The 25,660-nt window shown below is 51.1% G+C and overlaps 1 protein-coding gene and 1 long non-coding RNA gene across 12 annotated transcripts; one reads left to right on the top strand and one right to left on the bottom strand.

Moving 5' to 3' along the window:
• Positions 1–8,024: 8,024 nt before the first annotated feature.
• LOC136788926 (uncharacterized) lies at positions 8,025–11,453 on the bottom strand. 2 transcript variants are annotated; one of them, XR_010827542.1, is made up of 3 exons: positions 11,315–11,453; positions 10,820–11,110; positions 8,025–9,458 (listed from the first exon to the last, which is right to left on the bottom strand). It is a non-coding gene; the product is annotated as an uncharacterized lncRNA (long non-coding RNA). The 2 variants fall into 2 exon arrangements; XR_010827541.1 differs by having other exon boundaries at positions 11,201–11,337.
• Positions 11,454–11,633: 180 nt separating this feature from the next.
• On the top strand, positions 11,634–24,389 carry LOC136788923 (uncharacterized). Of its 10 annotated transcripts, none has more exons than XM_066987949.1 (12): positions 11,634–11,742; positions 12,311–12,461; positions 16,659–16,732; positions 16,958–17,054; positions 18,646–18,978; positions 19,095–19,496; positions 20,058–20,208; positions 20,453–20,536; positions 21,647–21,793; positions 22,977–23,054; positions 23,238–23,601; positions 23,751–24,389. In XM_066987949.1, exons 6-11 carry the CDS (start codon positions 19,269–19,271, stop codon positions 23,243–23,245), a joined length of 696 nt encoding a protein of 231 aa, XP_066844050.1. In that variant the 5' UTR covers positions 11,634–11,742; positions 12,311–12,461; positions 16,659–16,732; positions 16,958–17,054; positions 18,646–18,978; positions 19,095–19,268; the 3' UTR covers positions 23,246–23,601; positions 23,751–24,389. The 10 variants fall into 10 exon arrangements, with proteins under 10 accessions (XP_066844050.1, XP_066844054.1, XP_066844053.1 ...); XM_066987947.1 differs by lacking the exon at positions 23,238–23,601 and having other exon boundaries at positions 11,638–11,742; positions 23,751–23,831; positions 24,151–24,389; XM_066987948.1 differs by lacking the exon at positions 23,238–23,601 and having other exon boundaries at positions 11,638–11,742; positions 23,751–23,831; positions 24,185–24,389.
• Positions 24,390–25,660: the final 1,271 nt, after the last annotated feature.

Here is a 25,660-nt window from a genome sequence, read left to right on the forward strand (position 1 = left end):
AAAAAAAAAAAAGAAGAGGGATATTGAACACTTCTCTTCTGTGGTGTGTGGAAAAAAAATGAATGTATTTTCACAGCAATGATTTTCTGTACTGACATTTGAGGCTGTGGGTTTGTACGGAAACTCTCCATGAAGGTGGTGGCCGGGCAGGGGCTGTCCTGGATCTTCATGGGCATCCGTACCCCATGTTGTTGCAAAGAAGCTTGCCTTCCCCATGCCTTTCCACCTTGTGCCGAAGGGGTCATTTCTACAGGCACAAGTGTGATAACGCTAATAGAAAACTCTGCTGTTCTGGGTTACGAGAAGCTGGATCCCAGGGTACTGAGGACTACCATTAACTTCAGTAGATTTCAAATAAAGCATTTTGGCGTTAATTTTTTATTAATCATTTAATGTTTATATACTGATAAACAGATGTGAAGTGCTATGTTTCTGTAACAATGAGGATTACTGGTTTGTTTTGCCTCAGGGAGGAATGTAGCGGAATCCTTAAGCAAACAGAAGTCTTCCGGTTTTTGGTCTTTGGGAGTACTGATGTTTCCACAATACTGGGCTTGCCCTTTGAAGCCATACCAGGAAGCATGCAAGAGAAGCATCTTTAGGGTGAGATATTTTAGAGTTATGATTTGGTATAAAATTTCAGTCTGGTTTTAACTGCTCCTCGGCTTTAAGGCCTAAATTATGACAGTAATTTCATTCATATTTTTATAGATATGAGTAATTCCCACTGCAGTTTTTTGATTCACTTACAGGCACGATCAGAATCTGTTAAAAGACTGCATGCAGAGTACAGTGATATAAAGTATGTCTGCTGTTAATCGTGAATGCACACTTACAAACTGTTTTCATACCAGCAAGTGAACGAGCAGGATTTAACATCTGATCCTTGATCTTTAATTCTCTCTCTTCTTTCTCCTTTCATTTTTCCAACTCATGTCACAAAATAACAGAGATGCACTCAAAAAAATGGGCATGTCAGAAGACTTGAGCAACCTCTAGTCTGCCTGGCATGTGTGTGTTGTAATTTATTGTGTGGCTGCAGTGCTCCCAGAGGTCAAAAATCAGAGAGTCACATCCATGGGGACAGAGCCTCTGGAGGGCTCAGAGCAGGTGCAGGTGCATCAGCTTGCTCACAGCCTTGTCTACTTGTCCAAGGCCTTCAAGTTTTGAATACTGCGAAATGTAGGGGAGCTCTCCCTTGTCCCCTGTTCCACCTGCACCCACCTGCATAGTGAAAGGTTTTCCATATGAAGTAATTTCCTTAACAAGGAAAATTACTGTATTTTCAATTTGAGCATTAAATATTATATGGTGATTTGTTATGAGAAGGTTTTATAGTGCCATCAGTTATAAACCTATCATAGTTTGTGTTCTACATATTATAAATATTTGATATATTTATTCCATATTATACATTATATTTGTACAAAATACTGTACGATTATTATATTGTTGGTTTTGTATTATTTAAATAATTCAATATAATTACATAAAATTATTGTAGGAGTAATCAGGTTACCTTTCCCCACAGAGTGCGTATGTTCAGTTACCACCTTGTGTGAAGATGTGGCCGAGAAGGCTGTTGAGGTGGCTGAGGAAAGAGAAGGGGACTGACAGGTGTGACCCTTGCAGTGCCATGCAAAAGATCCCTTCTGCTGTCTCCCACCCTTTGCAGCACTTTGGGACCAGCTTGTTTGGCCTTCTGGTTCAGAAGTTGTGTCGGCTACGTCTGTGCTCCAGACAAAACAGCACCAGGAACTGCTTTCTGCCACGAGGCCATTTAGCACAGGTTGGATAATAAGTATTTCTCTAAGCCATGTGAAGGCTTCAGTCCAGGGATTTTTCTCAGTGTAACGTACACTGCCAAATTTAGGCTTCTCCTGCCATCCAACAGCTTTCTCCCCCAGGTCCATGTTAGTCTGAAGTACGTGCTCAAGAAGCAAGATAACCAGTCCAATTATCTCCTCATCTACAGGAAGCATGCACATTTCAAATTATCACACCATGCCCTTTTAGGAGAAAGGGTAAGGAATGGTTCTTGCCATCCACTTCTTTCCTTTTGAAGCAGGGCATTTTGCAGAAAAAGAGCCAGAGAAGGCAGACAGGACCCTTGTGCTGGGAGCTGGAGGTGCATTTGGTCTCTGCTGTCTTTGTATTTCATGCTTGCATGAAAAAAAAAAAAAAAAAAAAAAGGTACTAGGAACAGAGACCAGGAGCCAGGAGTCTTCTCTCCAGGGCAGGTGTCCTTGCTGCCGGATACCGCGATTGTAGGAGTCACCTACAGAGCTCAGCCTCTGCTCCATCTGGTCCAGGGACTATCAGACATGGAGAGCGGCTAAGGAGCCCTTTCAACGAATGAGCAAGTCGTATGTGGTGAACCCAGTAAATCTGCATGTGGCTCAGTGAAAAACCAGGCTCAGTCTGAGTGCTGATCCCAAGCCACAGCCTGAAGACACTGTAGGACACACAGATGGAATCTGACACGTGCCTATGCTCAGGCAGAAGGCTTAAGTGGATGTATGAGCAGCAAGAATCACAACCAAAAAACACTATGAGGATTGACTGAAGTGGCAGTTGACATACATTTTCATGCCTCAGCAAGTATGGAACAAAAAGCAACAATAGAATCTGGGTATACAGGGCAGGCACAAGGAGATTGGCGAGGGGAGGGTGTACATGGAGTAAAAGGCCAGCAGAGCTCTGAGGCAATGGGCCAGGCACGGAGGTCTCCAGGGAAGCTTGTGCTGCACAAAGAGCTGGGCTGGCCTGGCTCTGATCTTGCTGGTCCACAGCAGGCACCTTGAGGCTGTGCTTCATGGCACAGACATGCTGTGTTAGGCAGCAGCCATGTACTCCCTGACAGCTGCTGCGCGCTGTTAAAGACCTTAACACCTTTGCGCTGGTAAACTGCTTGTGAGGCCACGTAATGAGTTAGGTGAAGGAACTGAGGTTAAAAATAGCTGTTTCCCCCTTCTTTGACAGGTTAATTTGAAGTTCCCTGATGCAATTCATTGCACTGTGCAACCTGTCCATGTACTAGCACTGTTGAGCAGGAGGAAGCAGAGAAGGATGCGATGAGATCGCATGACCACTGAATCATACAACGGTTTGGGTTGGAAGGGACTTTAAAGATCTAATTCCAAACCCTCCGCCATGGGCAGGGATACCTCACACTAAATCAGGTTGCTCAAAGCTCCATCCAGCCTGGCCTTGAACACTTCCAGGGATGGGGCATCCACAGCTTCTCTGGGCAACCTGTCCCAGTGCCTCAGTTTCCTCCTTATATCTAATCTAAGCCTACCCTCTTTTAGTTTAAAGCCATTGAGTGGCTAAGACGAAAGGATCTTTGCCACTGATGGAAATTCTAGCCTCTCCTTGAGTAGGAGACAGTGCAGAGCAACTTTAAGTAAGCACATGCACCTGAAGAGCATGTCTTTACCATCCATTTATGAAGAAGGATTCTTAACAGAGGCAGTCAGTTTCAAACTGGAGAATTAACTACACAGTGATGAATGATTGCTGGTCAGAGCTCTTGCACTCCAGGCAGCGAGAGCGTTAAACCAACATGGCCCATGCAGACGAGACTGCGGTGTGTGAGTGCCCCCTTTTGTTCTAATGAGACTTCGAGAGCTGTAAGGGAATCGCAAGAAAGGTGTCACAGCACTGAAAGGTGACTTTTACAGCTAGCTGGAAAAGTGGCCTGTAACAGGGGAGGCTGACAAAGCCAGGAAGGTGGCTGACAAAGCCCTGGTACTGGAAGAACAGTACAAGGAAAATCAAGAGAAATCTGCAACCACAGGGCAGAAACGTGAGCAAGCAGAACCTCTTTCTGCATTATACTGGAAAAAAAAAAAAGTGTAATATCAGCAGGCTCTAGGATCATGCATTGCTCAGGCATAGCAAAGAGTCTGAGGTGGAAGATCTCTGTCCCATAGCATAAGAGCACAGAAAACGCCACCTGGTCTGACAAAGCCAGGCATTCTGAGGGGACAACAGGCAGTTCTGCCTGTGGGCGCACACAGGCCCAGCTGCTCTCTACAGCTCTGTTCCCTGTGTTCCCTGTCCTCCCCAGCCTCTGGATAGAGGTGGCAGGGAGTGGAGGGGGCTGGCTGCACCCTGTAGGGAGGGAGCAAGGAGCTGCAGGGACAGCAAAGCTGTCAGGGTACTGGGGCTCCTATCACTGAGATATCCCGTCACCGAGGTGGGTAATGGGAGCTAAATGCACTGCCAAACGTCCTTCTTAGGAAAGAGAACAAACTCAGATGTTCAGAATGAGTGAGTAATGTGTCAGTGCACAGCCTGCACTTTGCTCTCTGGATCTCAAGAATCGTCTTAGGTACACGTAGCTACCTCTGTCTGCCTTCCACCTGGAAGGATGCTCTTGAACGGTTTCTAAAGACAGATAAAGTCCTGCCCTGGCAAAAACTTTCCTTTTGTCTGCTGGAACCCCAGACATCACCTATGCTGCATAATTCAGAGAGATTTTATTACTGCACGGCGTCCCTGCACTGGTGAATTCCTTCATGTGACCTGGGGCTATGCAGAACATCTGGTCAAGTCTTTCATTCAGTTTGATCAAAAGAGCCCTGACACAGACAAGCATTTAGCTGAATGAGCGTTTCACTATGAATAGCACAAACATTTGGATTCAAGTGTATGTTAGCAGCAATCAATTGAAATCTTCATAATGAAGGCCTGTGGGAACTAAAGGTAGATGAAAGAACGGGAAAAGATTCTTCGTGGGGCTAAGCTAGGGTACAAAGACCTGCTTCTTGTAGGCAGGTCAGCTGCGTTCTGCACAGAGCCAGCAACATGCATACGCGGGTGTTCTGCCTGGCCCCTGCATCGCTAACAATAAGGTGGTCGTGGCAACAGCAGGTTGAAAATTCCCGTCTCCTACTGGTGAACAACGCAACGGCCCAGAACCACTAGGCTGAGCGACCGCAGGAGATCGATGCAGTACTTTGCCGGGGAGCGCTTGCCTTCCCTCGGGCCTAGTTTACGTGTCTGTGTGTGAAATAGCGAGAGCTACCGGAGGCAGCGAGCGGAAGCCACCCTTCTCCTGACGGCACCGGCGGGCACGTCACAGAAAACCCGCGAGCCACGGGGCAGCCGCTCGATGCACGTCGGTTTTGAAGACCCGCATCGGGGAACCGCAGCAACGCCGACACAGGAAACGGGCAGCAAAAGGCTGCGCGCGGAAGGCGTCGCCCGGGCTCACCGCTCGGGGGCGCAGCGGTGCCGCCGCCTGCAGCGCCTGGGCGCCGGGCGCAGCGGGACCGGACCCGGCCGCGCAGCCGAGCAGAGCCGCGCGCGGCGCTCGGGAAGGGCGCGGCACGCCCGGAGCTGCGCAGCGCCACCGGCTCCCTCGGGTGCGGGTGAGCTCCGGGCCCCGGCGGCTCGGGGAGCGGCTGCTCGTCCCCCGGCAGCTCCGGGCCCGCGGGTACGGGAGCGCGCGACAGGGCCCTGGGCGGCGGCGGCGCGGGCCGGGCGGGGCCGCGCGGTGACGTCACGCCGCCGACGCCGAGGAGGGTTCCGCCCACCCGCCCCGCCGGCGCATGCGCGGTGCCGTCGGGCGGGCCCCGGGGCCGGGCGGGGGCGGCGAGGAGCCGCCCCTGGCGCCCCGCCCCCGCCCGGCCCGGGGCAGCGTCCGCGCCGCGATCCGCCCGCTGCGGGCGGGGCCGGGCCGGGCCGGGGCCGCGGCGGGAGGGGGCGCTCTGCCGGCCTGGGGACGCCGGGCGGTCGCTGCGGCCGGCGGCTGCCCTGCGGAGGCAGGCCGAGGGCGCCGGGCCCGCTCCGCCCGGGGCAGGGAGCGCCGCGGGGAGGCCTCGTCGCGGCCCTCGGTGTCCTCGGGGGCCGCGGGGCGGGCTGTGCGCTCTGCGCCCTGCGCGGCTCGGTGCGGAGGAGGGGCCCCGGGCGGCGCTCGGCGCTGCGGGGCCCGAGGGCGGCGGCGGAGGTGCCGCCCGGAGCGCTGGAGCCGCCGGGCGTCGGCGGAGCCTCGCGCGGTGAGAGCGGGTGCGCGAGGCGCCGGGCTCCGCCCGCAGGCGGGTGGCAGCCGAGCGGCTGGGTGCAGAGGGGGAAAGCGGGCGGCGGAGACCGAGCGAGAAGCGCCCGACCCGCGGGACCCTGCCGGCGGCAGGGCGGCAGCGGCGGTGAGCGCCGGGCCCTCGCTGCTGTGCCCCGCGGCCCCCAGGGCTCCCCGTGCCCTGCCTCCGCCTGCTGCTCGTGCTCCTCTTCAGCCCCCGCCCGGCCGCCGTCACTGTTTTTTTTTCCTTCTCGCTCCTGTGAGGTGGTGCCAGGACTTGTGAAAGTCATTCAAAGATACCCACCGCATCCTTGTTTCGTGTGGTGCTTTCTCTAAAAACAACCTTTGTAACAGCCCGTTTCTTACCTACCGTGTATTTTATTTTACAGATATTGTCCACATGTGTAAACTTACACAGTCCATTCTCCCAAAAACTAGTCAGTCTTTAGGAGGTGACCACAGGAAAAATATGTAAATGACGAGAAGGAAGGGTGGAGCGAAGTGATGCCCCCGTCCGCTTTTCTCAGGCACTCTCCATAGGTTGCCCAGCATTTACATGCAGGGCTCTGCTATGGAACAGGAGGGAAACTCTGGGAATTCCCCTGGTGCCGTGGGGAGAAACACTTTTCCAAAACACCCTCAACATGCAAAGAAAAGCAGAGGGAACTGTGTTGTGAAGGGAAATTCTTTCCTGAAAATCTTTCCCTGCATGTACTGCGTCTGGCTGGGATGGAGTTAACTTTCCCTGCAGCAGCCCATACAGTGCTGTGCTCTGCGCTTGTAGCTAGAACAGCACTGGTATCGCACCAGTGTTTTGTCGATTGATGTAGCTGGCATAGCACCAAGACTCTCTCCAAACCCCCCAAATCCAGCAAACTTGCGGTGGGTAAGAAGTGGGGAGGGGACATTACCAGGGCAGCCTAAACCAACCAAACCAACCAGCCTAGACCTAAACCAACCAAAGGGATATTCCGTACCATATGGTGTCACACTCGGCAATAAAAGGTGGGAAAGGAGGAGGAGGGTGGTGGCTCTCGTTTTGAAGATAGCTGTGGTCCCAAACAACTGCTGTGTGTAGAGGCCCTGCTTCCCGGGATTTGGCCGAACACCACTTGCTGATGGGAAGTAGAGAGTAATTTCTTTCTTCCCTCTGTGCTTCTGCGCAGCCTTTGCCTTTTGTTTGTTTGGTTTGGTTTTGGTTTTTGTTGGTTTTGTTTGTTTTTTAATATTTCCCCCCCTTTAATTAAATTATCCTTAACCCATGAGCTTTTCTTTTTTTTTTTTTCTTTTCAGCATACTTTTTTCTCCCTCCCCTTTCTCTTTTGAAGAGGAGGAGTGAGAAGGAGGTTGTAGTGAAGTTTAGCTGCCCAGCACTGTAAAACCACCACAATGCAATAACTGTTGGTGTGGCTCTGTCGTTCTCGGTGGTGCTGCTCTTTGACTTTAGGCAGTGAAAGGCCAGGCTGAAATCTGAGGGGAATTGTGCCTTCTGTAACTGAATGACAGGGCTGGTGCGAATGCCCCCCCTCAACACCTCGCGTGACATCCATACTGCCAGCGAGCATGCGTAGTAACCATCATCTCACCAGAGATGAACCAGAATCCGAAACCTGGGATTCAGGCTGCTCCCCAGCCCGCTGCCACACAAAGCCGGGCATTTTCAAAGGATCTGCGGAGCCCCCGGAGTGGTTCTGGTCGCAGCAACAGCTTGAAAAAACAGCATTCAGAAGGAGGGCAGGGAAGGCGCTTTTTGGTGTCTGGTGGAAAGGGAGGTGGAAGTTTGTGTGTAAGGGACCAGCAGGCAGGCTTCTTGCATGTTACTTGTGGGTGCTTCCACGTGCTGGCTTATGTCAGCTGATGTGGCAGTCAGTCAGATTTTCCCATGACTAAATTAACCGATTGTACTGGAGATACTAGTGATTATCAGTTATTTGACGTTTGCCAGGAGCCCTATGGCACATGGTTTGCTTAGAAAATGAATACTTTATAGTACACTAGCCAAACAAGAAGGTAATATATTTAACTAGCTATAGCAAAGTCCAGAAAACGAAAGAGAGTTTGATTTCCAAACATATGTAGCTGAATTTTTGTGCAAGAGCTCAGGTCAGGCACACAGACAAACTTGCTTTTGACAGGCATAGGTGAAATCTGGTGTGGATGGAGAATTCCACCCTACCAAACAAACAAACAAAAAAGAAACCCAAGCTTAGTGCGAGGTACCAGGGTACTTATATAGGGAAGCCTGAGAGGGTGGGGAGTTTCAGGGTTTCCTAGTTCCTCTCATTACAGAGTGTCATCTTCAGTTGCAAAACTTGTATCGGTTGGCTGAAGTGTTTTCACAGTCCATTTCTGCTTCAAGCTTACCACTACCTTTCCCTGCCAGAAAACGTCATCCCAAACAGCTTAGCTATTTCTAAGCTAGAATGAGCAAAAGTTCCCTAGAGTACAGCGTTTCTAGAGTCTCGGGTTCCTCCTCTGCCTGCCCCCCAAGGCCTTAGGCATGGGAAATCTTAGGCTTAATGTTTTTCCCTATGAAATACTGTCGCATTAAGGGGCATAGCTGAGTAACTGTTACAGTTGTGGTCGGATTCAGGGTACTGACCTATCATGGTCACGGATTCACCTAAATAATGTAGCACGCCCTTGGTCTAGTCACGTTCAATGAGAACTGTCACGGCTGGGAACAATGCAATGAAGGGCAGTGTTCAAATGTTACCCCACAGAGTCCCAGTGCGGAGGGTGGCAGGGGGAAGAGAGGCTCAGCCCGTCGACTGATCCCAGAAGTCAGAAAGGTATCCTTGGTGATGGTATCTTCCCTAACATCCCCTTTCACTTCAGACAGTTTACATTTATTTTCTCTCTTTTAGGTGGAGCTTGAGTGACTCTAGTCAGGCATACCTTGGTTATGATTGGTGAAAAGTTTTCTCGCTTTCGTTTAAAGGTAAGGGGTCTGAGAAACTCAGAGCACGCCCTCAGTGAGGGGTGGTCGCCCCTTGGAGGCACAGAGCTTTTGGGATGGAGGTGTGTTTTGGTATTATAGTGATGATATAACGAGCAAAAGTTCACTAGAGTACAACGTTTTGTCAAAAAAAAGACAGGTCGTTGGCTCAGGGTAGTAAACGTGCAGCTTATCGGTCTCGGTGCACACAAGAGCATCGGGTCCCCATCTGGTCGCAGAGCCTATCCATGGTGTCTCCACTCCGCTTTACGCTCCGTCCCGTTCCTCCGAGTCAGCACACCGAGTTCCCCTAGTGCGATAGCATGTAAGGTTGGAGGCCTTGGAAGTCCTGATCCATCCATTCCGAGCAGGAGATTGTGTTGTGACGCGAACATGCAGAGATTCGAAGCTGCAACCTGAGTGGGAAGGACTGTTCCAAGTGCTCCTGACTACTGAGATGGCAGGAAGAACAGCTGAGAAAGGGTGGACTCATACCTGGGTAAAAGCATCAGTTAACTTGATACCTGAGAGACTGCATTAACAAAGACTTTTAAGGTTCAAACTGTTAAAACTATCCATTGTAAACGTTTAACTTCTCCTCAGAAGAATTCTTACTGAATTAATGAGTAAAAGGGATTGAATTACACAGAATTGGAGTGTTTACAGGGAACACCCCCTGGAAGTGGGAGAAGGGGGGCAGGGGTATTTAATCCCTACGAGAAGAATCCTTATTAGTTTGTGATTTTTATTGTTTTGCTTAATTAGTATTTCTTAATTATTATAGGGGTGTGTATATATATAGAGAGAGAAATATTGTATTTTAAGTTGATCTTAGTAATACCTATTCTGAATGGATTACTGGTAGGATAGAGGGAAAAATCAGCATTTCCAATGAATCCAGAACATCTCTCGAGTTCTATCTTGAAATAATTGTTGGATTTGCACCCAGATGCCTAGAAAGACTGAAAAGGCCTTGTCCCTGATTGCTGTTTCCAGCAGCAACTGTGTCTGGATACTCTAGATTTCTAAAAATGACAGATCATACTCAGTCCTGGGAAAGAATAAATTTTGAAGTTGAGCTCCCTACACGTAATCCTGGCTACAATATACCGTGTTATCGAAGGTGCCTTTTAAACAACATTGATAGAAACTCGGGGCGATAGTACTGACCCTGGGTGTGGAACTATCCACGCAGGGAATAATCCACGCTGCACCAAATATGGTAGCTACAGGAGCGCTAATATACATAGCGCACGCCAGATGCAACGTGAGAATCCTGCAACTGGATGGCCTGTCCCAAATGGCGAGAGGTGGTACTGGCTACGTGGCAATAAAGCCAGGAAGGTGTTGCCCCTGGGATGGAAGGGAGCTTGCACCCTGGAGGCAATAATTCCAAACGTAACTATTATTGAAGACCCACAAAGCCAAAGCCCCCTTGAGACCACACGCAGGATTAAGCGGACTCCAGACAATTCTCTAGTAAAATTCTCTAGTATTTCACAGCTTTGCAAGGTGTTTTTTACCTTGGTGAGGGGTGGGTGAATTAGAAAAAGCTATTGTAAATATCTCCGCTATAACTGAAGAACTAGAAAATAAGTTTGATAAGTTTGCAAAAATAGGACTATAGAATCGAATAGTATTAGATTCATTAATAACCTCATAAGGAGGAGCGTGCACTGTAATTAATGCTAGTTGCTGTATATATGTAGATCAAATGGGACGAATTTGACTGATATTTGGGAGGAAAAAAAATTATACTGGGGGGGCGTGGGGGGGAAAGATCCTACATAGAGTAGCTCAAGATGACAGTTCCTGGGCATTTAGAAACGTTTGGGAGAAACTAACTTCGTGGTTACCTGAACAGAATTGGCTCAAACAACTATTTGTTGGTATTGTAAAAATAATGGCGTTGTACGCCTCCCATCCCCCGTGACATCCGAAGAAGACTATTGCGCCTTAACGTTGGAGAAACTCAAGAGCGCGGTACGTGAAGAGCTGTATTCCAAGGTAGTTGTGCAGTCATAATAAGGAGAAACGCCACGTGGGTAAGCGGACAGTAGGCGGCCTCACTGTTTTGAAATAAGACAGAAGCTTCAGGAAAAACAGGTTGAGCAGCATGGGAACGGTAAAACAAAGATCACAGGTTCCTGAAACATAAGAAAGGGGAAAAAAAAAAAAAAGAAGAAAATAAGAAGGGAGCAATTAAAGGGTTGAAAAAGAAGTAAAATTGTACATACATGGTATAGAGGAGCGTCGAGTAGCTTGTGAACCTGCAGTACTCGGCCAGTGAGGACACAGGGGAGGGGATCAGGCGTCGGGGAACAGGGAATAAAAGTTGATGCTGTGCTTACTGCAATGCGCTCCTGATCGGCAGGACGCCCGCCACTGCAACCGCGAATAAAATAGCCTCACAGAAGATCGCGTGTCAAGAAAATTATTTCAGATGTTTCTCGCAGATAGACTTGACGAGAGAGGACCAAGAACACCCGCGCCTTCTTTAAAAAAAATAAATAAATAATAATAAAAAAAAAGCAGCACAGGGGCAGCCTCAGGGTCGCCTTCCCGCAGGGAAGCAGCGCCGTGATTGGCTGGACCGTGAGGGCGGAAGTGGCGTCACGGCTAGCCTTAACTCAGGGCGGAAACGCTCCGTGATTGGCTCGGAGGAACCCAGGGCGGAGGTGCCGTGCAGGGCTTGCCGGCAGTATGGGCGGAAGCTGTCGGGCCGGGCCGCGCCGGGCTCAGCTCGGGCCGGGCCGCCGCGGCGCGGTGCCGCAACGAGGTTGGTGGTCGGTGCCGCCCCGGGCCGGGCCGGGCCGGGAGGGGGCGAGGCGGCGGGCGGTCGGGGCGCCACGCGGTCGGCGGCTTCTGCGGAAACGGCCCTTGTGCGGGGCGGGGGCGGCGCCGGAGCGGAGCGGACCGGGCCGGGCGTGCGGCGGGGTCTGCACTGCGCGGGGCTTCGGAGGGCTGGGGGAGAGGGGGGCGAAGCGGCGCGGGGGGGGGCGGCTGCGTGCGCTTGGCTGACTCCCCTCTGGGTCGGATGGACTGCTCCGTCCCGCGGCATGCTGGGAGCTGTAGTTCTGTGGTGCGCGGCCGGTCTTTCCCCGAGCCGGGGCCGGGCCGTGCGCGCCGGGAGGCGCAGGTTGCCGCTGGCTGCGAGCGCGGCTGCCGGCGGTGAGGCGAGCGAGAGCCTTCGGGGGCGCTTCCCCGGAGCGTCGGGCCGGGAGGGGTGGGGGCTGCGGCGGCCGGGCGCGGGTCCTCGCTGCGCTCGATCGTCGGGCTGCGCCTCGGAGGTTTTCCTCCCCCCGCGTGCTGACGGCCGGCTCTCTCCTTTCCCTGCGGCTCACCAGGGCAGAAGCAGCTCCCCGCCGCTGGGACCCCCGCGGGGTTTGTCGCCGAGCGAAGGTGGCGCGGCAGCTGAAGGGAGGAAAGCTGCAGCTGGCGTGCTGCAGTCGCAGGTTTCCCAGGAGAAAGAGCAGCCCGTCTGTCCCAGCTGTCCGGGTAAGTCGCAGCGACCTCCGGGTGAAATCCAGGCGTGAAGGGGATTTTGGTGGCTCTCTCAGACGGCTAGCCCTACCAAAGGTCGCATCGGTTACAAAAGGTAGTAGTAACCTTGCAGTTTGTGTGTTCTGTAGCGTCTGTAGCACAATAAACTGGCAGGTGAAGAAATGAGCGGGTACAAATACACGTGACTCTACAGCTGAGATTAAATAACGTGCAGGTTCTTCTGCGTTTTGTCTTTCAAAGCGCGTTGTTTGACTCGGTGGTCCTTAACGATGATCCTCGGTGGTCCCTTCCAACTCAGGATATTCTACGATTATGTTGTTGCCGAGCACCTGAGCTTTTTGCTCACGTTACTGAGGAAAGGAATGGCTGTGCTTCTTCCCCACCCCCCTCTCTTTTTCTTTTTTTTCCTCTCCTCTTCTCCCTCGATGACGGGGACTCGAAATGTTTTTTTCAGATGTCCATGTGAAAATTTAAAAAAAAAAAAAAAAGAAGCTGATGGTGAACACTGACAGAATTGGGTGACACTTTCAAGGTAGAGGGCAAAGAACGTGGAAATTCCTAGTACGTTAGTGTTACTCTGTTAGCAAAACCGACGTACACGCCGCTTGCTGTTCCTAGTTTTTTGGTTTGGCCTGGTTTTCCTTTCAGAAGTCTCCCCGAAGGCCTCTGTGGACAAAATTTTGTCCCGCTTCAGCTTTAAGAATTATCCTAGAAACAATGAACAAGTGCTTGCAGGGCTTTCCGGAACGCTAGTTGCGGTCAGTCAAGAACGACTTGGGAGGCAATTCCTTTCGTGGAATTGTAGAGTGATCGAGAGATCAAGGCCAGCGTTGTGAAGAAATAGTGCCAGGTTATAGTCACAGGTGACTGCCTTCTGAAGGGAACAGAGGCTCCCATCTGCAGACCAGACCATCTTTACCGAGAGCTTTTCTACCTGCCTGGGGCTTGGATCAGGGACATTGCTAGCGAGCTTACGAGCTTAGTTCAAACTTCAGATCATTCCCTACTCCTGCTCTTTCACGTGGGTACCAACAAAGTTGCAGCAAGAAGTCTGTGTTCAATCAAAATAAATTTCAGGGCCCTGGGAAGATAGCTAAAGGATTCAGAAGCACGGGTTATCGTCTAGCATTTTGGGATATATTAAACACAGCGTAGCCAGCTGGTCAAAAGAGGTGATTCTCCCACTGTATTTAGCGTTGGCGAAGCCTCTCCTTCAATATTGTGTGCGATTCTGGGCTCTACGATATAAAAAGAACGTTAAGATCCCTGAAAGCGTACAGAGGAGGGCAACAAAGCCGGTAAAAGGATTGGAAGGCACGCCCTGTGTGGACGCTACGGTACTTCTGCTAGCTCCTCGGAATTGTATATAGTCATGAGTAACGCTCCTGATTCTAAATACATAGTCTTTCCCTGCATATAAGCCGAACGCTATTCTACAATCGTTTGCTTCTTCCGGCAGTGGATTCTGTCTTTCAGTGATTTGTGGGTACTTTACATGTCCTGGATATTGCTTTCCAGATACCTGGAGCTTGCTAGCTTTTCTGTCTCCCAGACGTGTGGCTGGTAGTGGTCTAGTCTTCTGAGCTGTGCTGCCGTGAAGTCTGTCACCTGTTGATGCTGAAGGTACTTTTCTAGAAAGAGGAAGGTGGTAGGTACAGTTTCACACCAGGACATCAACAAAATCACGTACTCTTTTTATCATCTCCAGACGTGTTTCCTTCGGTGGCTTCTGGACTTTGGTCCATATTGTAGGCCCCGAGAAGGAAGGAGGAGGTTGGCTTTTCATAACCACAGTTTCTTCCAGCTGTTTCAGATGGATTTCATGGTTGATTCTAGTTGAAATGACTGCCTCAGGAAAAAAAACAACAAAAATGATAGAAACTGTTCCAAAAGTTTGGCGATCCCTGTTTCTCTTGGCTGAAACTGTTTTTATTCTACTGTGACCTTTTTAAGATAGGCAAAAATAAAATTCTGTGTAGCATCCAAGATGCAAATGAACCTTCAGTTTATGAGATAGCAAGGCTAACTTTGAGTTTTGATCAGACTGGTGATGTTTCTTGTTGCCTTTCCTAGGCCTTTTCCAAAAGCTTAAACGTGTAAGTTGCTCTTCGACGCTGATGAGCATTGGGGTGATGTTTTCATAGGATTATGTGCAGTACCGAGGCCTGATTTCCCCTTTTGCCTCTGCATTTCTTCACGTTTATCTGCTTTGAATTGTACTTGCTATTTGGTTGCATAGCGGCTGCAAAGGAATCACAGGCTGGTTGAGGTCGGAAGGACCTCCAGAGGTCACCTGGTCCAACACCCCTGCTCAAGCAGAGCCACCCAGATCTGGTTTTCCAGGACCACGTCCAGACAGGTTTTGAAACCTCACAAAGACTGTGACTCCACGACCTCCCTGGGCAGCCTGCGCTAGTGCTCAGTCACCCTCACAGCGAAAAAGTATTTACTGATGTTCAGGAAACCACAGGAGGGGAACATCCTATGTTTCGGCCTGTGTCTGTTGCCTCCTTTTTTGTTCCTTGGGTACCAGTTAGAAAAGTCTGGCTTTGTCTTCCTTCCACCCTCCCTTCGTGTATTTACAGACGTCGATGAGGTCCCCTCCAAGCCTCCTCTTCTCCAGGCCGAACGGTCCCAGCTCTCCCAGCCTGTCCTCATAGGAAAGGTGCTTCAGTCCCTTACCGTCCTCGTGGCCCTCCGTTGGACTCTTTGCAGTGTGTCCAGGTCTCTCCTGTACTGGGAGGCCCAGGCCCAGCACTCCAGGTGCGGCCTCACCGTTCCTGAGCAGAGGCGGAGGATCGCCTTTCTTGACCTGCTGGCAATACTTTGCCTAATGCCACCCAGGATACCCTCAGCTGCTTTTGCAGCAAAGGCACATTGCTGTTTCGTGTTCAAGTTGGCGTCCACCAGGAAACTTAGCTCCTTTTCCGAGAAGTTCCTTTCTGGGAAAAAGTGCGATATCAGCGCTTTTCACTTTGTCCTACTGCAATAAATTTGTATCAGCTATAAAGCTTTTCATCTTGTAACCCCACGTCTCAGACGATTACAAATATGGTGAACAGCAAAAGTAAAGGTGAAATCTTACTGCGACCCTTCCTCTACCATGGAACGTGGTTACTCCCATTCTTTCTTTTGTCTTCTGTCTTCCAAAACACGCTTTAAATATTCAGGTACCTTTTTAAAATGAACTCTTATCTCCTCGCGTGTGTCACTTTTTTTCAAAGAACACGAAAATACGCTCTACTTTATAAAGTATGACCTCGCTTTAAAAAGCTGTTTTAACGCTCCTTAATTAAGTCTTCTTAATCAAGTGTCCGCTAGTTCTTTTCTTACCTCCTGTTATTTTCCTTAACGTGGGAATTCCTGCTCTGGCAATTTCTGTAGGACGCTTCTGAAATAGAAGTCCGGGCCTATTAGTCACATTTCAAGTCATCTGTCCTACAGACAATTTCAAGAGAGTTAAAAATGAAAACGTAGCTTATCCATGAGCTACTTGAGAACTCCTTAGTGAAATGCTGCGTGAGCCTTTTGACTTGTTACTTCTGCTTCTGTTTCAAAACTTGTTCTGTATCGTTTCAGTTTGAGACAGGTTCTTTGATATCCACGCCAAGAAGAAAACCTTTCTTCCGTAGGAACCCTTCAGTGTGCACAGGGAGAGGCGTGGAGAGAGCAGCTATTCTGCAAGCTGTTACTCAGGCCGCTTTTGGCTTCCAGCGCCGTTTGTACATTCCCGTGTTGTTTTGCAATCTTTTCTCTTTTCGTTAGTTGTCTAATTAAACTTTTTCAAAGGATGCCTCCCTGTTTTCAGTTTTCTCCTAAATCTCTCCTGAGATTTAGCCGTCCTTGTATTCTTTTGCTCTTTGTCAAGTCTTTTTGATACAAGCTGTGTGCAGCTTTGATACAAGCTTGTTTGTCCCCTGTGACCTGGATGATCTTGCTGAATCTCCGTGATGCCTTGGAAAGGGCTGTGCTCGGGGACCGTGGCAGCATTTTGGTATCTGATACAGATTTTCCTGTTCTGGCATACAGTGAATTTCTTTGATATGTCTATTAGGACCGTACCTGTTTTCCTGCTTTGAGTAAGGAGTTGGAAGATGAAAGGTTAGCGTTCCTTTCCTCCCACATGGGCTGTAACCTTTGTCTGCATGTCTTGTGGTTGTGTTTTGTTTGTTTGTTTGTTTGTTTTGGCAGGCCCTCCAGCAGAGCAGCAGGGTGAAAGGGCTCGAGCTGGTGGCAGGACCCTGGCAGCTCTGCAGCCTGAGCAGGTGAGAGAACAGTATGTGCTCACTCTTTAAGGTTGGGAACACGTGGCAAGCCTTAAAATACAGGTTTATAACACAAATGGGTCCTGGAAAAAATCAGCTGGCTCCAAGCATTCAGGGAGTCAAGACGGTGAGAAGATGTGTCAGTAGAAATGAGCTGAAGTGAGCCAGATGTCAAACACCACGGACTTCATATAAGGATGCAGTTCAGAAACTTTTCTCTTTCAGAGAGCGGAGATTGATTATCGTCTTGCTGACTTGTTACCTGATCACAGAGAAGAAATTCTCTTGGCAAACGAGGACTTAGAAGAATCTGAAAATAAAGGTAATATTATGGGTCCTTTCATGGTACTCCTGTTGTCATGAGCTTTTCTGGGCCTCAAAGGAAATGAGCAGAACTAGAATATTCCGTCACCTGCAATTGGATATTACGGCTGTCACAGGTTAGTGAGCCCAGGACTTTGAGAGCTTGTCAGTGGAAACAGCTGCAGCTTCCATAATTATATGAGAGATGTCTTCATCAGAGAAGACAGAGAGGCCTTTGAAAACAGCAACCCACAGCGTTGTTTAAAAAAATAAAAATCTAAATAAATAAATAGCGTTTTATTTTGCCAAAGGAGGCTCGCTTTAGAAATTGAATATAGCAAGTATCTGCCCTGTTATCGTCATGTATGAAATAGCATGAGTATCTCCTGGGCTGGTTAACGTAATGTTTGGCCCCTGTGGGGAAGGTTGTTACTGAAAAATGATGCTTTCCGGAACGAACCATGTTACCTTCTGACCGAGGAAAGTACAGTTCAGGCAGCATAGACTAAATCCGTTCTTTTGCGTTCGAGGGGTGCATCGAGAAGCTGGTCTTGGGTTAGAAAATGTGTGAAACTGGCACGTCACAAACTGTAATGCAGAGAGATCTTTGATAACAAAAGTGTATTTCTGTTGGTGAGTTACTGGAAGGCTGCAAGAAGTCTTGCCTCAAAAGACTCTTCTGAAATGAATTCTGTTATCATCCCAATTTCTTTTTTCTACAGGCACATCCTTGGCACTTGCTTCTGCAATGTCGAGAGTTATGCAGGGTTGGTTTTTGATACCCAGCGTAGAGAAGGAGTTAGCTTACATTCAGGTGCTGCGGTTTCTGCACGTGTCTTATAATGTAGGTTCCCTGCCTAACTTGCAATTTATGAGGTTCCTACCAATGAGCACTTTCCTGTCCATGCCGAACACAGCTGAGTTGCAGGCTACCATTAAACATCAAATGTTTGATATAGATTGTTAATAACAAATGGCAACTGTTAAGAATATATGCTAAAAAAAATTAGCACAGAAAGTAGAAGCTCTAGGCTGTGAGTGGTCTGTCCCATACTGATACTGCATGTTTGCACCGAGGCAGAATGATTGCTTTCACTCGCTTGTGGAGCGATGAGTCTAGGCTCTCACTGCTAGTATTTTTAGCAAGACTGATTGAGCATTTCTCTAACATATGAGCAAGTGTTTGAGGAGCAAGTGATGGGTATGGGCACTTAGAAAGAGACTGCCAAAGGGCAGCTTCCTATTTTATAACTGAATTTTGTGAGCATTGGTCCTCGTTTCATACTGAAGGGGAGTATGCTCTAGTGAAGGGAGTATGTTCACGTGAAAGGAAAAGGCCCTAGTCTCCCTCGTCTGCCATTATTACTTCCTTGCTGCTAGCTCTGTTCTTCATAGAAAGCCAGTATGTTTCCTCGTCACATTCTAGTCTGCCTGCCTAGACTTCAGCCTTTGCCTCGTGGGTCTCTTGCCTTGCATAGACAATCTCTCCCCTTCTCCTCTTCTTCTTCATCTCATTTGTAAACCTTTTATCAGGCTGATTCTTACTGCCTTCCCACCCCCACCCTCCAACCTTTTTCTATTTTTTCCTTTTTTTTCTATTTTTTTTACAGACTTAGGATGGCTTGTCTTGTTAGCTACTTTTTTTCCTGCCAGCCCCCAGCCTCAAGTTCTCCGATGCGACTTCAGAGGATCATCTTTGATACCTCTGCATCTGAATAATACGGTTTCTGTCCCATGCTGTAGCTGATGGCAGGACGGACTCTGAGTGCAGAGGAGAGGTTGCTTCCTCCCTAGTTTCCTATTGCGTCTCATACTGGTTTGGATAAGCAATTACAGAGGAAATTTGACTTCTCCGTGGAGCAGTGTGTGCCTGACAGCTAGCTGGAGACAGCACACACGGCATTGAGTCAGCGCTCCGAGTGCGGTCCTGAGTTGCAGTAAAGGTAAAACAATTGCAGACTGACCGTTTAGCTTCTAAGGAGCATCTACAGATAGCACGTTTGCCTCTGATGCTTAAAAGGCGAGGGTCCGAGATCACATTTCACGGACTGCTTCCTAGAGATTTCAAGAAATGCAATCGTTCTGAAGCACAGCCGCGCTCCGTTATTGTTGAAAGGGAACAAACTGGTTTGAGACCCGTTACGTGGGAGGGAACCGAGGGCGGAAGTGACGTCAGGGCGTGCCTTCCCTGAGGGCCAAAACGGCTCCGTGATTGGCTGGACCGTGAGGGCGGATGTGGTGTCCTGGCGAGCCGTCATTGAGGGCGGATACGCTTCATGATTGGCTGGGAACCCAGGGCGGAAGCGGCGTCACGGCTAGCCTTAACTCAGGGCGGAAACGCTCCGTGATTGGCTCGGAGGAACGCAGGGCGGAGGTGCCGTGCAGGGCTTGCCGGCACTATGGGCGGAAGCTGTCGGGCCGGGCCGGGCCGCCGAGGCGCGGTGCCGCAACGAAGTTGGTGGTCGGTGCCGCCCCGGGCCGGGCCGGGAGGGGGCCAGGCGGCGGGCGGTTGGGGCGCCACGCGGTCGGCGGCTTCTGCGGAAACGGCCCTTGTGCGGGTCGGGGGCGGCGCCGCGCCGGAGCGGAGCGGACCGGGCCGGGCGTGCGGCGGGGTCTGCACTGCGCGGGGCTTCGGAGGGCTGGGGGAGAGGGGGGCGAAGCGGCGCGGGGGGGGGCGGTTGCGTGCGCTTGGCCGACTCCCCTCTGGGGCGCATGGACTGCTCCGTCCCGCGGCATGCTGGGAGCTGTAGTTCTGTGGTGCGCGGCCGGTCTTTCCCCGAGCCGGGGCCGGGCCGTGCGCGCCGGGAGGCGCAGGTTGCCGCTGGCTGCGAGCGCGGCTGCCGGCGGTGAGGCGAGCGAGAGCCTTCGGGGGCGCTTCCCCGGAGCGTCGGGCCGGGAGGGGTGGGGGCTGCGGCGGCCGGGCGCGGGTCCTCGCTGCGCTCGATCGTCGGGCTGCGCCTCGGAGGTTTTCCTCCCCCCGCGTGCTGACGGCCGGCTCTCTCCTTTCCCTGCGGCTCACCAGGGCAGAAGCAGCTCCCCGCCGCTGGGACCCCCGCGGGGTTTGTCGCCGAGCGAAGGTGGCGCGGCAGCTGAAGGGAGGAAAGCTGCAGCTGGCGTGCTGCAGTCGCAGGTTTCCCAGGAGAAAGAGCAGCCCGTCTGTCCCAGCTGTCCGGGTAAGTCGCAGCGACCTCCGGGTGAAACCGAGGTGTGCTCGTAAACTTCCTGCAGCCCAGGCTCAAAGGCTGAATCGAATTTGCAGAAGCACGAACCACTCGGCGCGGGGAAGCGCAAAGGAAAGCCGCATGGTGCCTGCCAAGCTGTAGTAGCTTCTTAGACCTAGAACGAATTGGCCTGTCGACCTCTGTCTCTTTGTTGCTCAGTCTGTGGTACGAGAGGCTAACCTTTGTCCCGCCTCAGCTTTCAGAGTTGTCCTAGAAATAAACCGGTGCTTGCGGGGCTTTCCAGAACGCTGGTTGTGGTCGGTCAAGACAGACGTGAGAGGTAATTTCTGCCTGTCTGTCTGTCTGTTGGTTATGTCCTGAGAGTTTTGCTTGAACTGTGTGCAACAAAAGAGGCCTTGGGCCCGTACTGAGCAGCGAGAGAAAGCAAAACTCCAGGTAAGCGCTGGCCGTGGCAAAGTTGCTTGGGAATTGAGCGGCTGGGGGCTTTCCAGCGGAACTCGATACGCAGACAGAAACGTGACCTTCGAGGTCTGCCTTGCGTTGAAGCTGTGGTGTTTGACCCATAACTGTATGGAGTTGCTAAATCCTAGAGGGAATGATAGAGACGTCCCTGGTGCAGCCTTTTTTGCCACAGTCATTGCAGAAATGTTGGAAAAGTGAGTATCATCCCTCTCTTTAAATTCACCTTTTAAAGCATTCTTTCTGCAGACTCCTGTCTGTGGTTTAGGTACTTGATTTGCGTGAAACAGAGCCAGATGTTCCTATTAACTAGCGCCCCGATTGAAATTGCCTGTCGTCAGAGAACAGGAGCTATAAATGGTGCTTGGCAGTTTAAAATCTCTTGGCTTCTACGGAGGCTAACTTGCCAAAGCGAATAGGAAGTAGCCTAAAGTTCGGTAAAGACGCTGAATAGAAAAGGTCCTCTTCTTGACGGGAAAAGAGCTTCGCAGAACATGAACTCTGTTTCCCGTAGGGCTCCCTACTTACCCACCCGTTCAGCGATTATTGCAGGCTTTGACTGGTCCCCTCAGGTCCAATATCGCACAAGCGTTGTGCCACAGACGGTGCCTTAGCTTACTTTCCATCTCGTGCTGCGTTACTTATACCCGCAGAAGACTTACTTCAGCGTCAAATAAACCCTGTGCGAAGCGTCCCCGACTCATGCCAGTGGGACCATCCCGTTGTGGCTGGTAAAATCCAGGAACAGGACGATGCTTGGAAGAATGTAACCTGTGGAGGAGCAGGCAACAGTCTCCTGTTAGGCAACAGGTTTTCGAGACTGGTTTTCCCACCCGCCCGCGCATTTTGAAGGAGGCAGTCCCTAAGCTGATGCAATCCAACTGCATCTAAGCTGTAGGTTGTTACTTCCATAAGTTATAAAGGAACTTAACTTTTTTTTGTTTGTTTTTGTTTTTTTTTTTAAATCGAGGCTCGTGTGCGTGCGTTTGGCTTGTCCCGATGGCTGGTGTAGATGATCGCTCACGTGCCCCAAAGCTCCCTGTGCTGATGTTGGATCTGCCTCTCGGTAAAGGACGGCATCCCGTGTGTTCAGCTTTTCTTCCTTACTGTGTCATATGTATGTATGTCTTTATTTACTTTTCTGAAAGAAAGGGTGGATTTTTCATGGGTCTCTCTGTGAGCGTATCGAACCAGGCCGCAGTAAATACGTGTAAGCGAGTAGGCTGCAGCGCGTACTGGGCAGTATCGGAGTGCTACCCTGCTAGCAGTGGAGAGCCAGGTGAAGGTGTCTAGGGTAAGGGCTTGTTCTGCCTCAGGTTGAACGGAAAGTTTCTGAAGTTGAGCATCCCGGGGGATGTTTGTAGGACTATTGTTAGACAATAAAAGTTCAGATGGCTGTCGACGAAGGGGATTTTGTTGGCTCTTTTAGATAGCTATTCCTACCAAAGATTGCATCGGTTACAAAAGGTTGTAGTAACCTCGCAGTCTCTATGTTCTGTAGCGTCTGTAGCAAAATAAACTGTCAGATGAATAAATGAGCAGGTACAAATACACGTGACTCTACAGCTGAGATAAAATAACATGCAGTTTCTTCTGTGTTTTGTCTTTCAAAGCACATTGTTGCCGAGCGCCTGAGCTTTTTGCTCGCGTTACTGAGGCAAGGAATGAAGGAATGACTGCGCTTCTTCCCCCCTCATCCCTCTCTTTTTTTTTTTTTCTCCTCCTCTCCCTTGATGACAGGGACTCGAAATGTTTTCCTCAGATGTCCACGTGAAAATTAAAAAAAAAAAAAAAAAGGCGATGGTGAACACTGACAGAATTGGGTGACTTTTTCAAGGTAGAGGGCAAAGAACGTGGAAATTTCTAGTACGTTAGCGTTACTCTGTTAACAGAACCAACGTACATGCCGCTTGCTGTTCCTAGTTTTTTGGTTTGGTTTTCCTTTCAGTAGTCTCCCTAAAGGCTCCACAAAGGACACCTTGTGTATCTTTTCTGTTCTTCCAGGATTCATTCGTCAGGAAAGACGACCGTGAAATCTGAGGGCTGTGGACGAGGGCTGTGGAACCATCTGGAAGATGGTTGTTGCAGTTGCCTTTGGTCACGTCATTCGTCCTTTTAGCTTGCCCTTTACTTTACCTTGAGTGGAATTTTTCTTGCCACGCTATGTTTGCAGTGGTAACATTGCTGCCGAGGTGTTTTTTGACTAAAAATGATCTTAACTGTAGTAGTGAATTCACAGCGTGTGGCTTTGTGTACTGACTCCCATGATCACAACTTTTTTTTTTTTTCCTTTGTCATAGATAGGAGAAAAGCTCTTTCCAGAGAGATGGAGAAGGAATTGATTATACCTCTGCCTCATCCTGTGAGACCGGAAGACGGTGAGTGACTAACTGTAAGCTGCAATTCTCAGGAGTTGCATGGCTAAGAGTCTCGGGTTCCTTCTCTGCCTGACCCCCAGGGCCTTAGGCATGGGAAATCTTAGGCTTAATGTTTTTCCCTATGAAATACTGTCACGCTAAGGGGCGTAGCTGACTAACTGTTACGGGTCTGGTCGGATTCAGGTTACTGAACTATCACGGTCACGGATTCACCAATAACGTAGCACGCCCTCGCTCTAGTCGCGTTCAATGAGAACTGTCACGGCTAGGAACAATGCAATGAACAGCAATTTATTACAGCAACAAGGACACAGGTTCTTTGGATCGCCGGCGATAAATTCACTGTCCGCGAAAGCAAGCGAGCACGCATGAAATACACAGGTACTCGTCCTGGCTGTTAATGCATTAAAAGGCACAAAGGCTCTAGAGATTTCTAAGTTTCCAAGGAGACACCTGGTACAACCAAGCGTTCAAATATTACCCCACGGCGTCCCAGTGCGGGGGGAAGAGAGGCTCAGCCCGTCGACTGATCCTGGAAGTCAGAAAGGTATCCTTGGTGATGGTATCTTCCCTAACATCCCCTTTCACTTAAGACAGTTTACATCTATTTTCTCTCCTTTAGGTGGGGCTTGAGTGACTCTAGTCAGGCATACCTTGGTTATGTTTGGTGTAAAGTTTTCTTGCTTTCGTTTAAAGGTAGAGGGGTCTGAGAAACTCAGAGCACGCCCTCAGTGAGGGGTGGTCGCACCTTGGAGACACGGAGCTTTTGGGATGGAGGTGTGTTTTGGTATTATGATGATACTAGAATGAGCAAAAGTTCCCTAGAGTGCAGTGTTTTGTTAAAAACATGACAGGTCGTTGGCTCAGGGTAGCAAACGTGCAGCTTATCAGTCTCAGTGTGCACAAGAGCATCTGGTCGCAGAGCCTATCCGTGGTGTTTCCACTCCGCTTTACGCTCCGTCCCCTTCCTTAGAGTCAGCACACCAAGTTCCCCTAGTGCGATAGCACGTAAAGTTGGAGGCCTAGGGAACGCTTAGGTAGCGCAGCTGCCCTCCACCCTGAAAGCTTCTTCGATGCTGTACGCTTTCTTTAAAAGGTGAATATGAGTTTAATTTGCCTTGTTACTTAAGGCAATTACTCTGCAACTGCCCAAAGCAGCGACAGTGAGAAGCCCACTTCCAGCATCCGCTCCCCACGCAGGGACGGACAGACGGACGCCGCTCTTTGCCTTGCCCGCCAGGGGAAGGGGAGAACGACCGGGCAGGGAGCCCCACCGCAGCCCCCCTCCCCGGAGTCCTGCACAGCAGTTTAATAAAGTTTGCTTTCCGGCCCGTGCCCCCTTTGGTGGTTGCCATCCCAGGAAGTGGCTTTCGCCGTCTGTGTGTGGGTGCAGGTTCCGTAGCGGGGTGGGTATGGAGAGGGGGGGTGGCTCCCTGTCTGTCGGCCGCTGGATGCTGGGCCAGCCCTGCCAGGTGCAGGGGCAGCTGTCTATTGTGGGACGGGGGGGCAGCTCGCTGCTGTCTTTGCTCCCTGGGGTGGGGGGACTGCACTGTGTGGTGGGGGCTGCTTGCAGAGGCGCAAGTGGGGAGGGGGCTGGGGGTTCCTGGCAGGACCCCCAGGGCAGGCGATGGCGTTGTGGAGGCCGGGTCCCGGGGGATTGGCGGCTGGGGCAAGGAAAGCCCAGGCGGGGGTGGCATGGGGTGGCAGGCACAGGTCTGCGGGTGCTGGGCTGCAGGTGGGGAAGCCTGGGGCTGGCTCTGTGCTGTCTGCAGTGTCAAGCCGCCAGGAGCACCATTCCCCCAGCAAGCCGGGAGTTGTGGTCATTGGGCTCAGAGCATCCCGTTGCCCAAGTTGGGTTCGTTGTTATTATCTCCCTGTCTTTTTTGTCCCGATAAAAAATGTACTGTTTCAGCTTGCCGCCGCTCAGCTTCCCAGCCGTGAGCGGCACGTTGCTCAAGGCAGACACTTCCTCCCTGAGGCGGCGTGGGGTGCAAATTTCTGCTGTTTTCCTTTGTGCTTTCTCTGGGAAAATGGTCTGGGAAGCCGTCCCTGCTGCCCTCAGGACGCATCCTGCCGGCGAGAAGCGGGTACTGCAGGCGGCGGGGCCACGCATGCGCGGTAGCGCCTTTGAATGCCCCCTTCCGCCACCTGCTGGTGAAAATCCGGTACTGCAGGCGCCTTGGGGCAGCGCATATGCTGTGGTGCCCCCTGGGGCCTTCTGCGCCACCTGGTGGCGAAAAGTGGGTACTGCAGGCGCCTCGGGGCCGCGCATATGCTGTGGCGCCCTCTGCCGCCGCCTGGTGGCGAAAAGTAGGTACTGCAGGTGCCCCGGGGCCGCGCATGCGCGGTGGCGCCCCCTGGCGCCCTCTGCCGCCGCCCGGTGGCCAAAAGTGGGTACTGCAGGCGCCGCGGGGCCGCGCATGCGCGGTGGCGCCCCCTGGCGCCCTCTGCCGCCGCCCGGTGGCCAAAAGTGGGTACTGCAGGCGCCGCGGGGTCGCGCATGCGCGGTGGCGCCCCCTGGCGCCCTCTGCCGCCGCCTGGTGGCCAAAAGTGGGTACTGCAGGCGCCGCGGGGCCGCGCATGCGCGGTGGCGCCCCCTGGCGCCC

The sequence above is a fragment of the Anser cygnoides genome, chromosome Z (assembly GCF_040182565.1).
Source record: "Anser cygnoides isolate HZ-2024a breed goose chromosome Z, Taihu_goose_T2T_genome, whole genome shotgun sequence".
Lineage (NCBI taxonomy): Eukaryota > Metazoa > Chordata > Aves > Anseriformes > Anatidae > Anser > Anser cygnoides.

Bases quoted from the DNA above. Each gene is read 5' to 3' on its own strand.
- LOC136788923 (XM_066987945.1), top strand. From the start codon at position 12,023: ATGCTGGGAGCTGTAGTTCTGTGGTGCGCGGCCGGTCTTTCCCCGAGC. The intron at 17,055-22,976 runs GTAATATTATGG...CCTTTGTCATAG, and splicing joins AGAAGAATCTGAAAATAAAG to ATAGGAGAAAAGCTCTTTCC. The intron at 23,055-23,354 runs GTGAGTGACTAA...AATTTATTACAG, and splicing joins TCCTGTGAGACCGGAAGACG to CAACAAGGACACAGGTTCTT.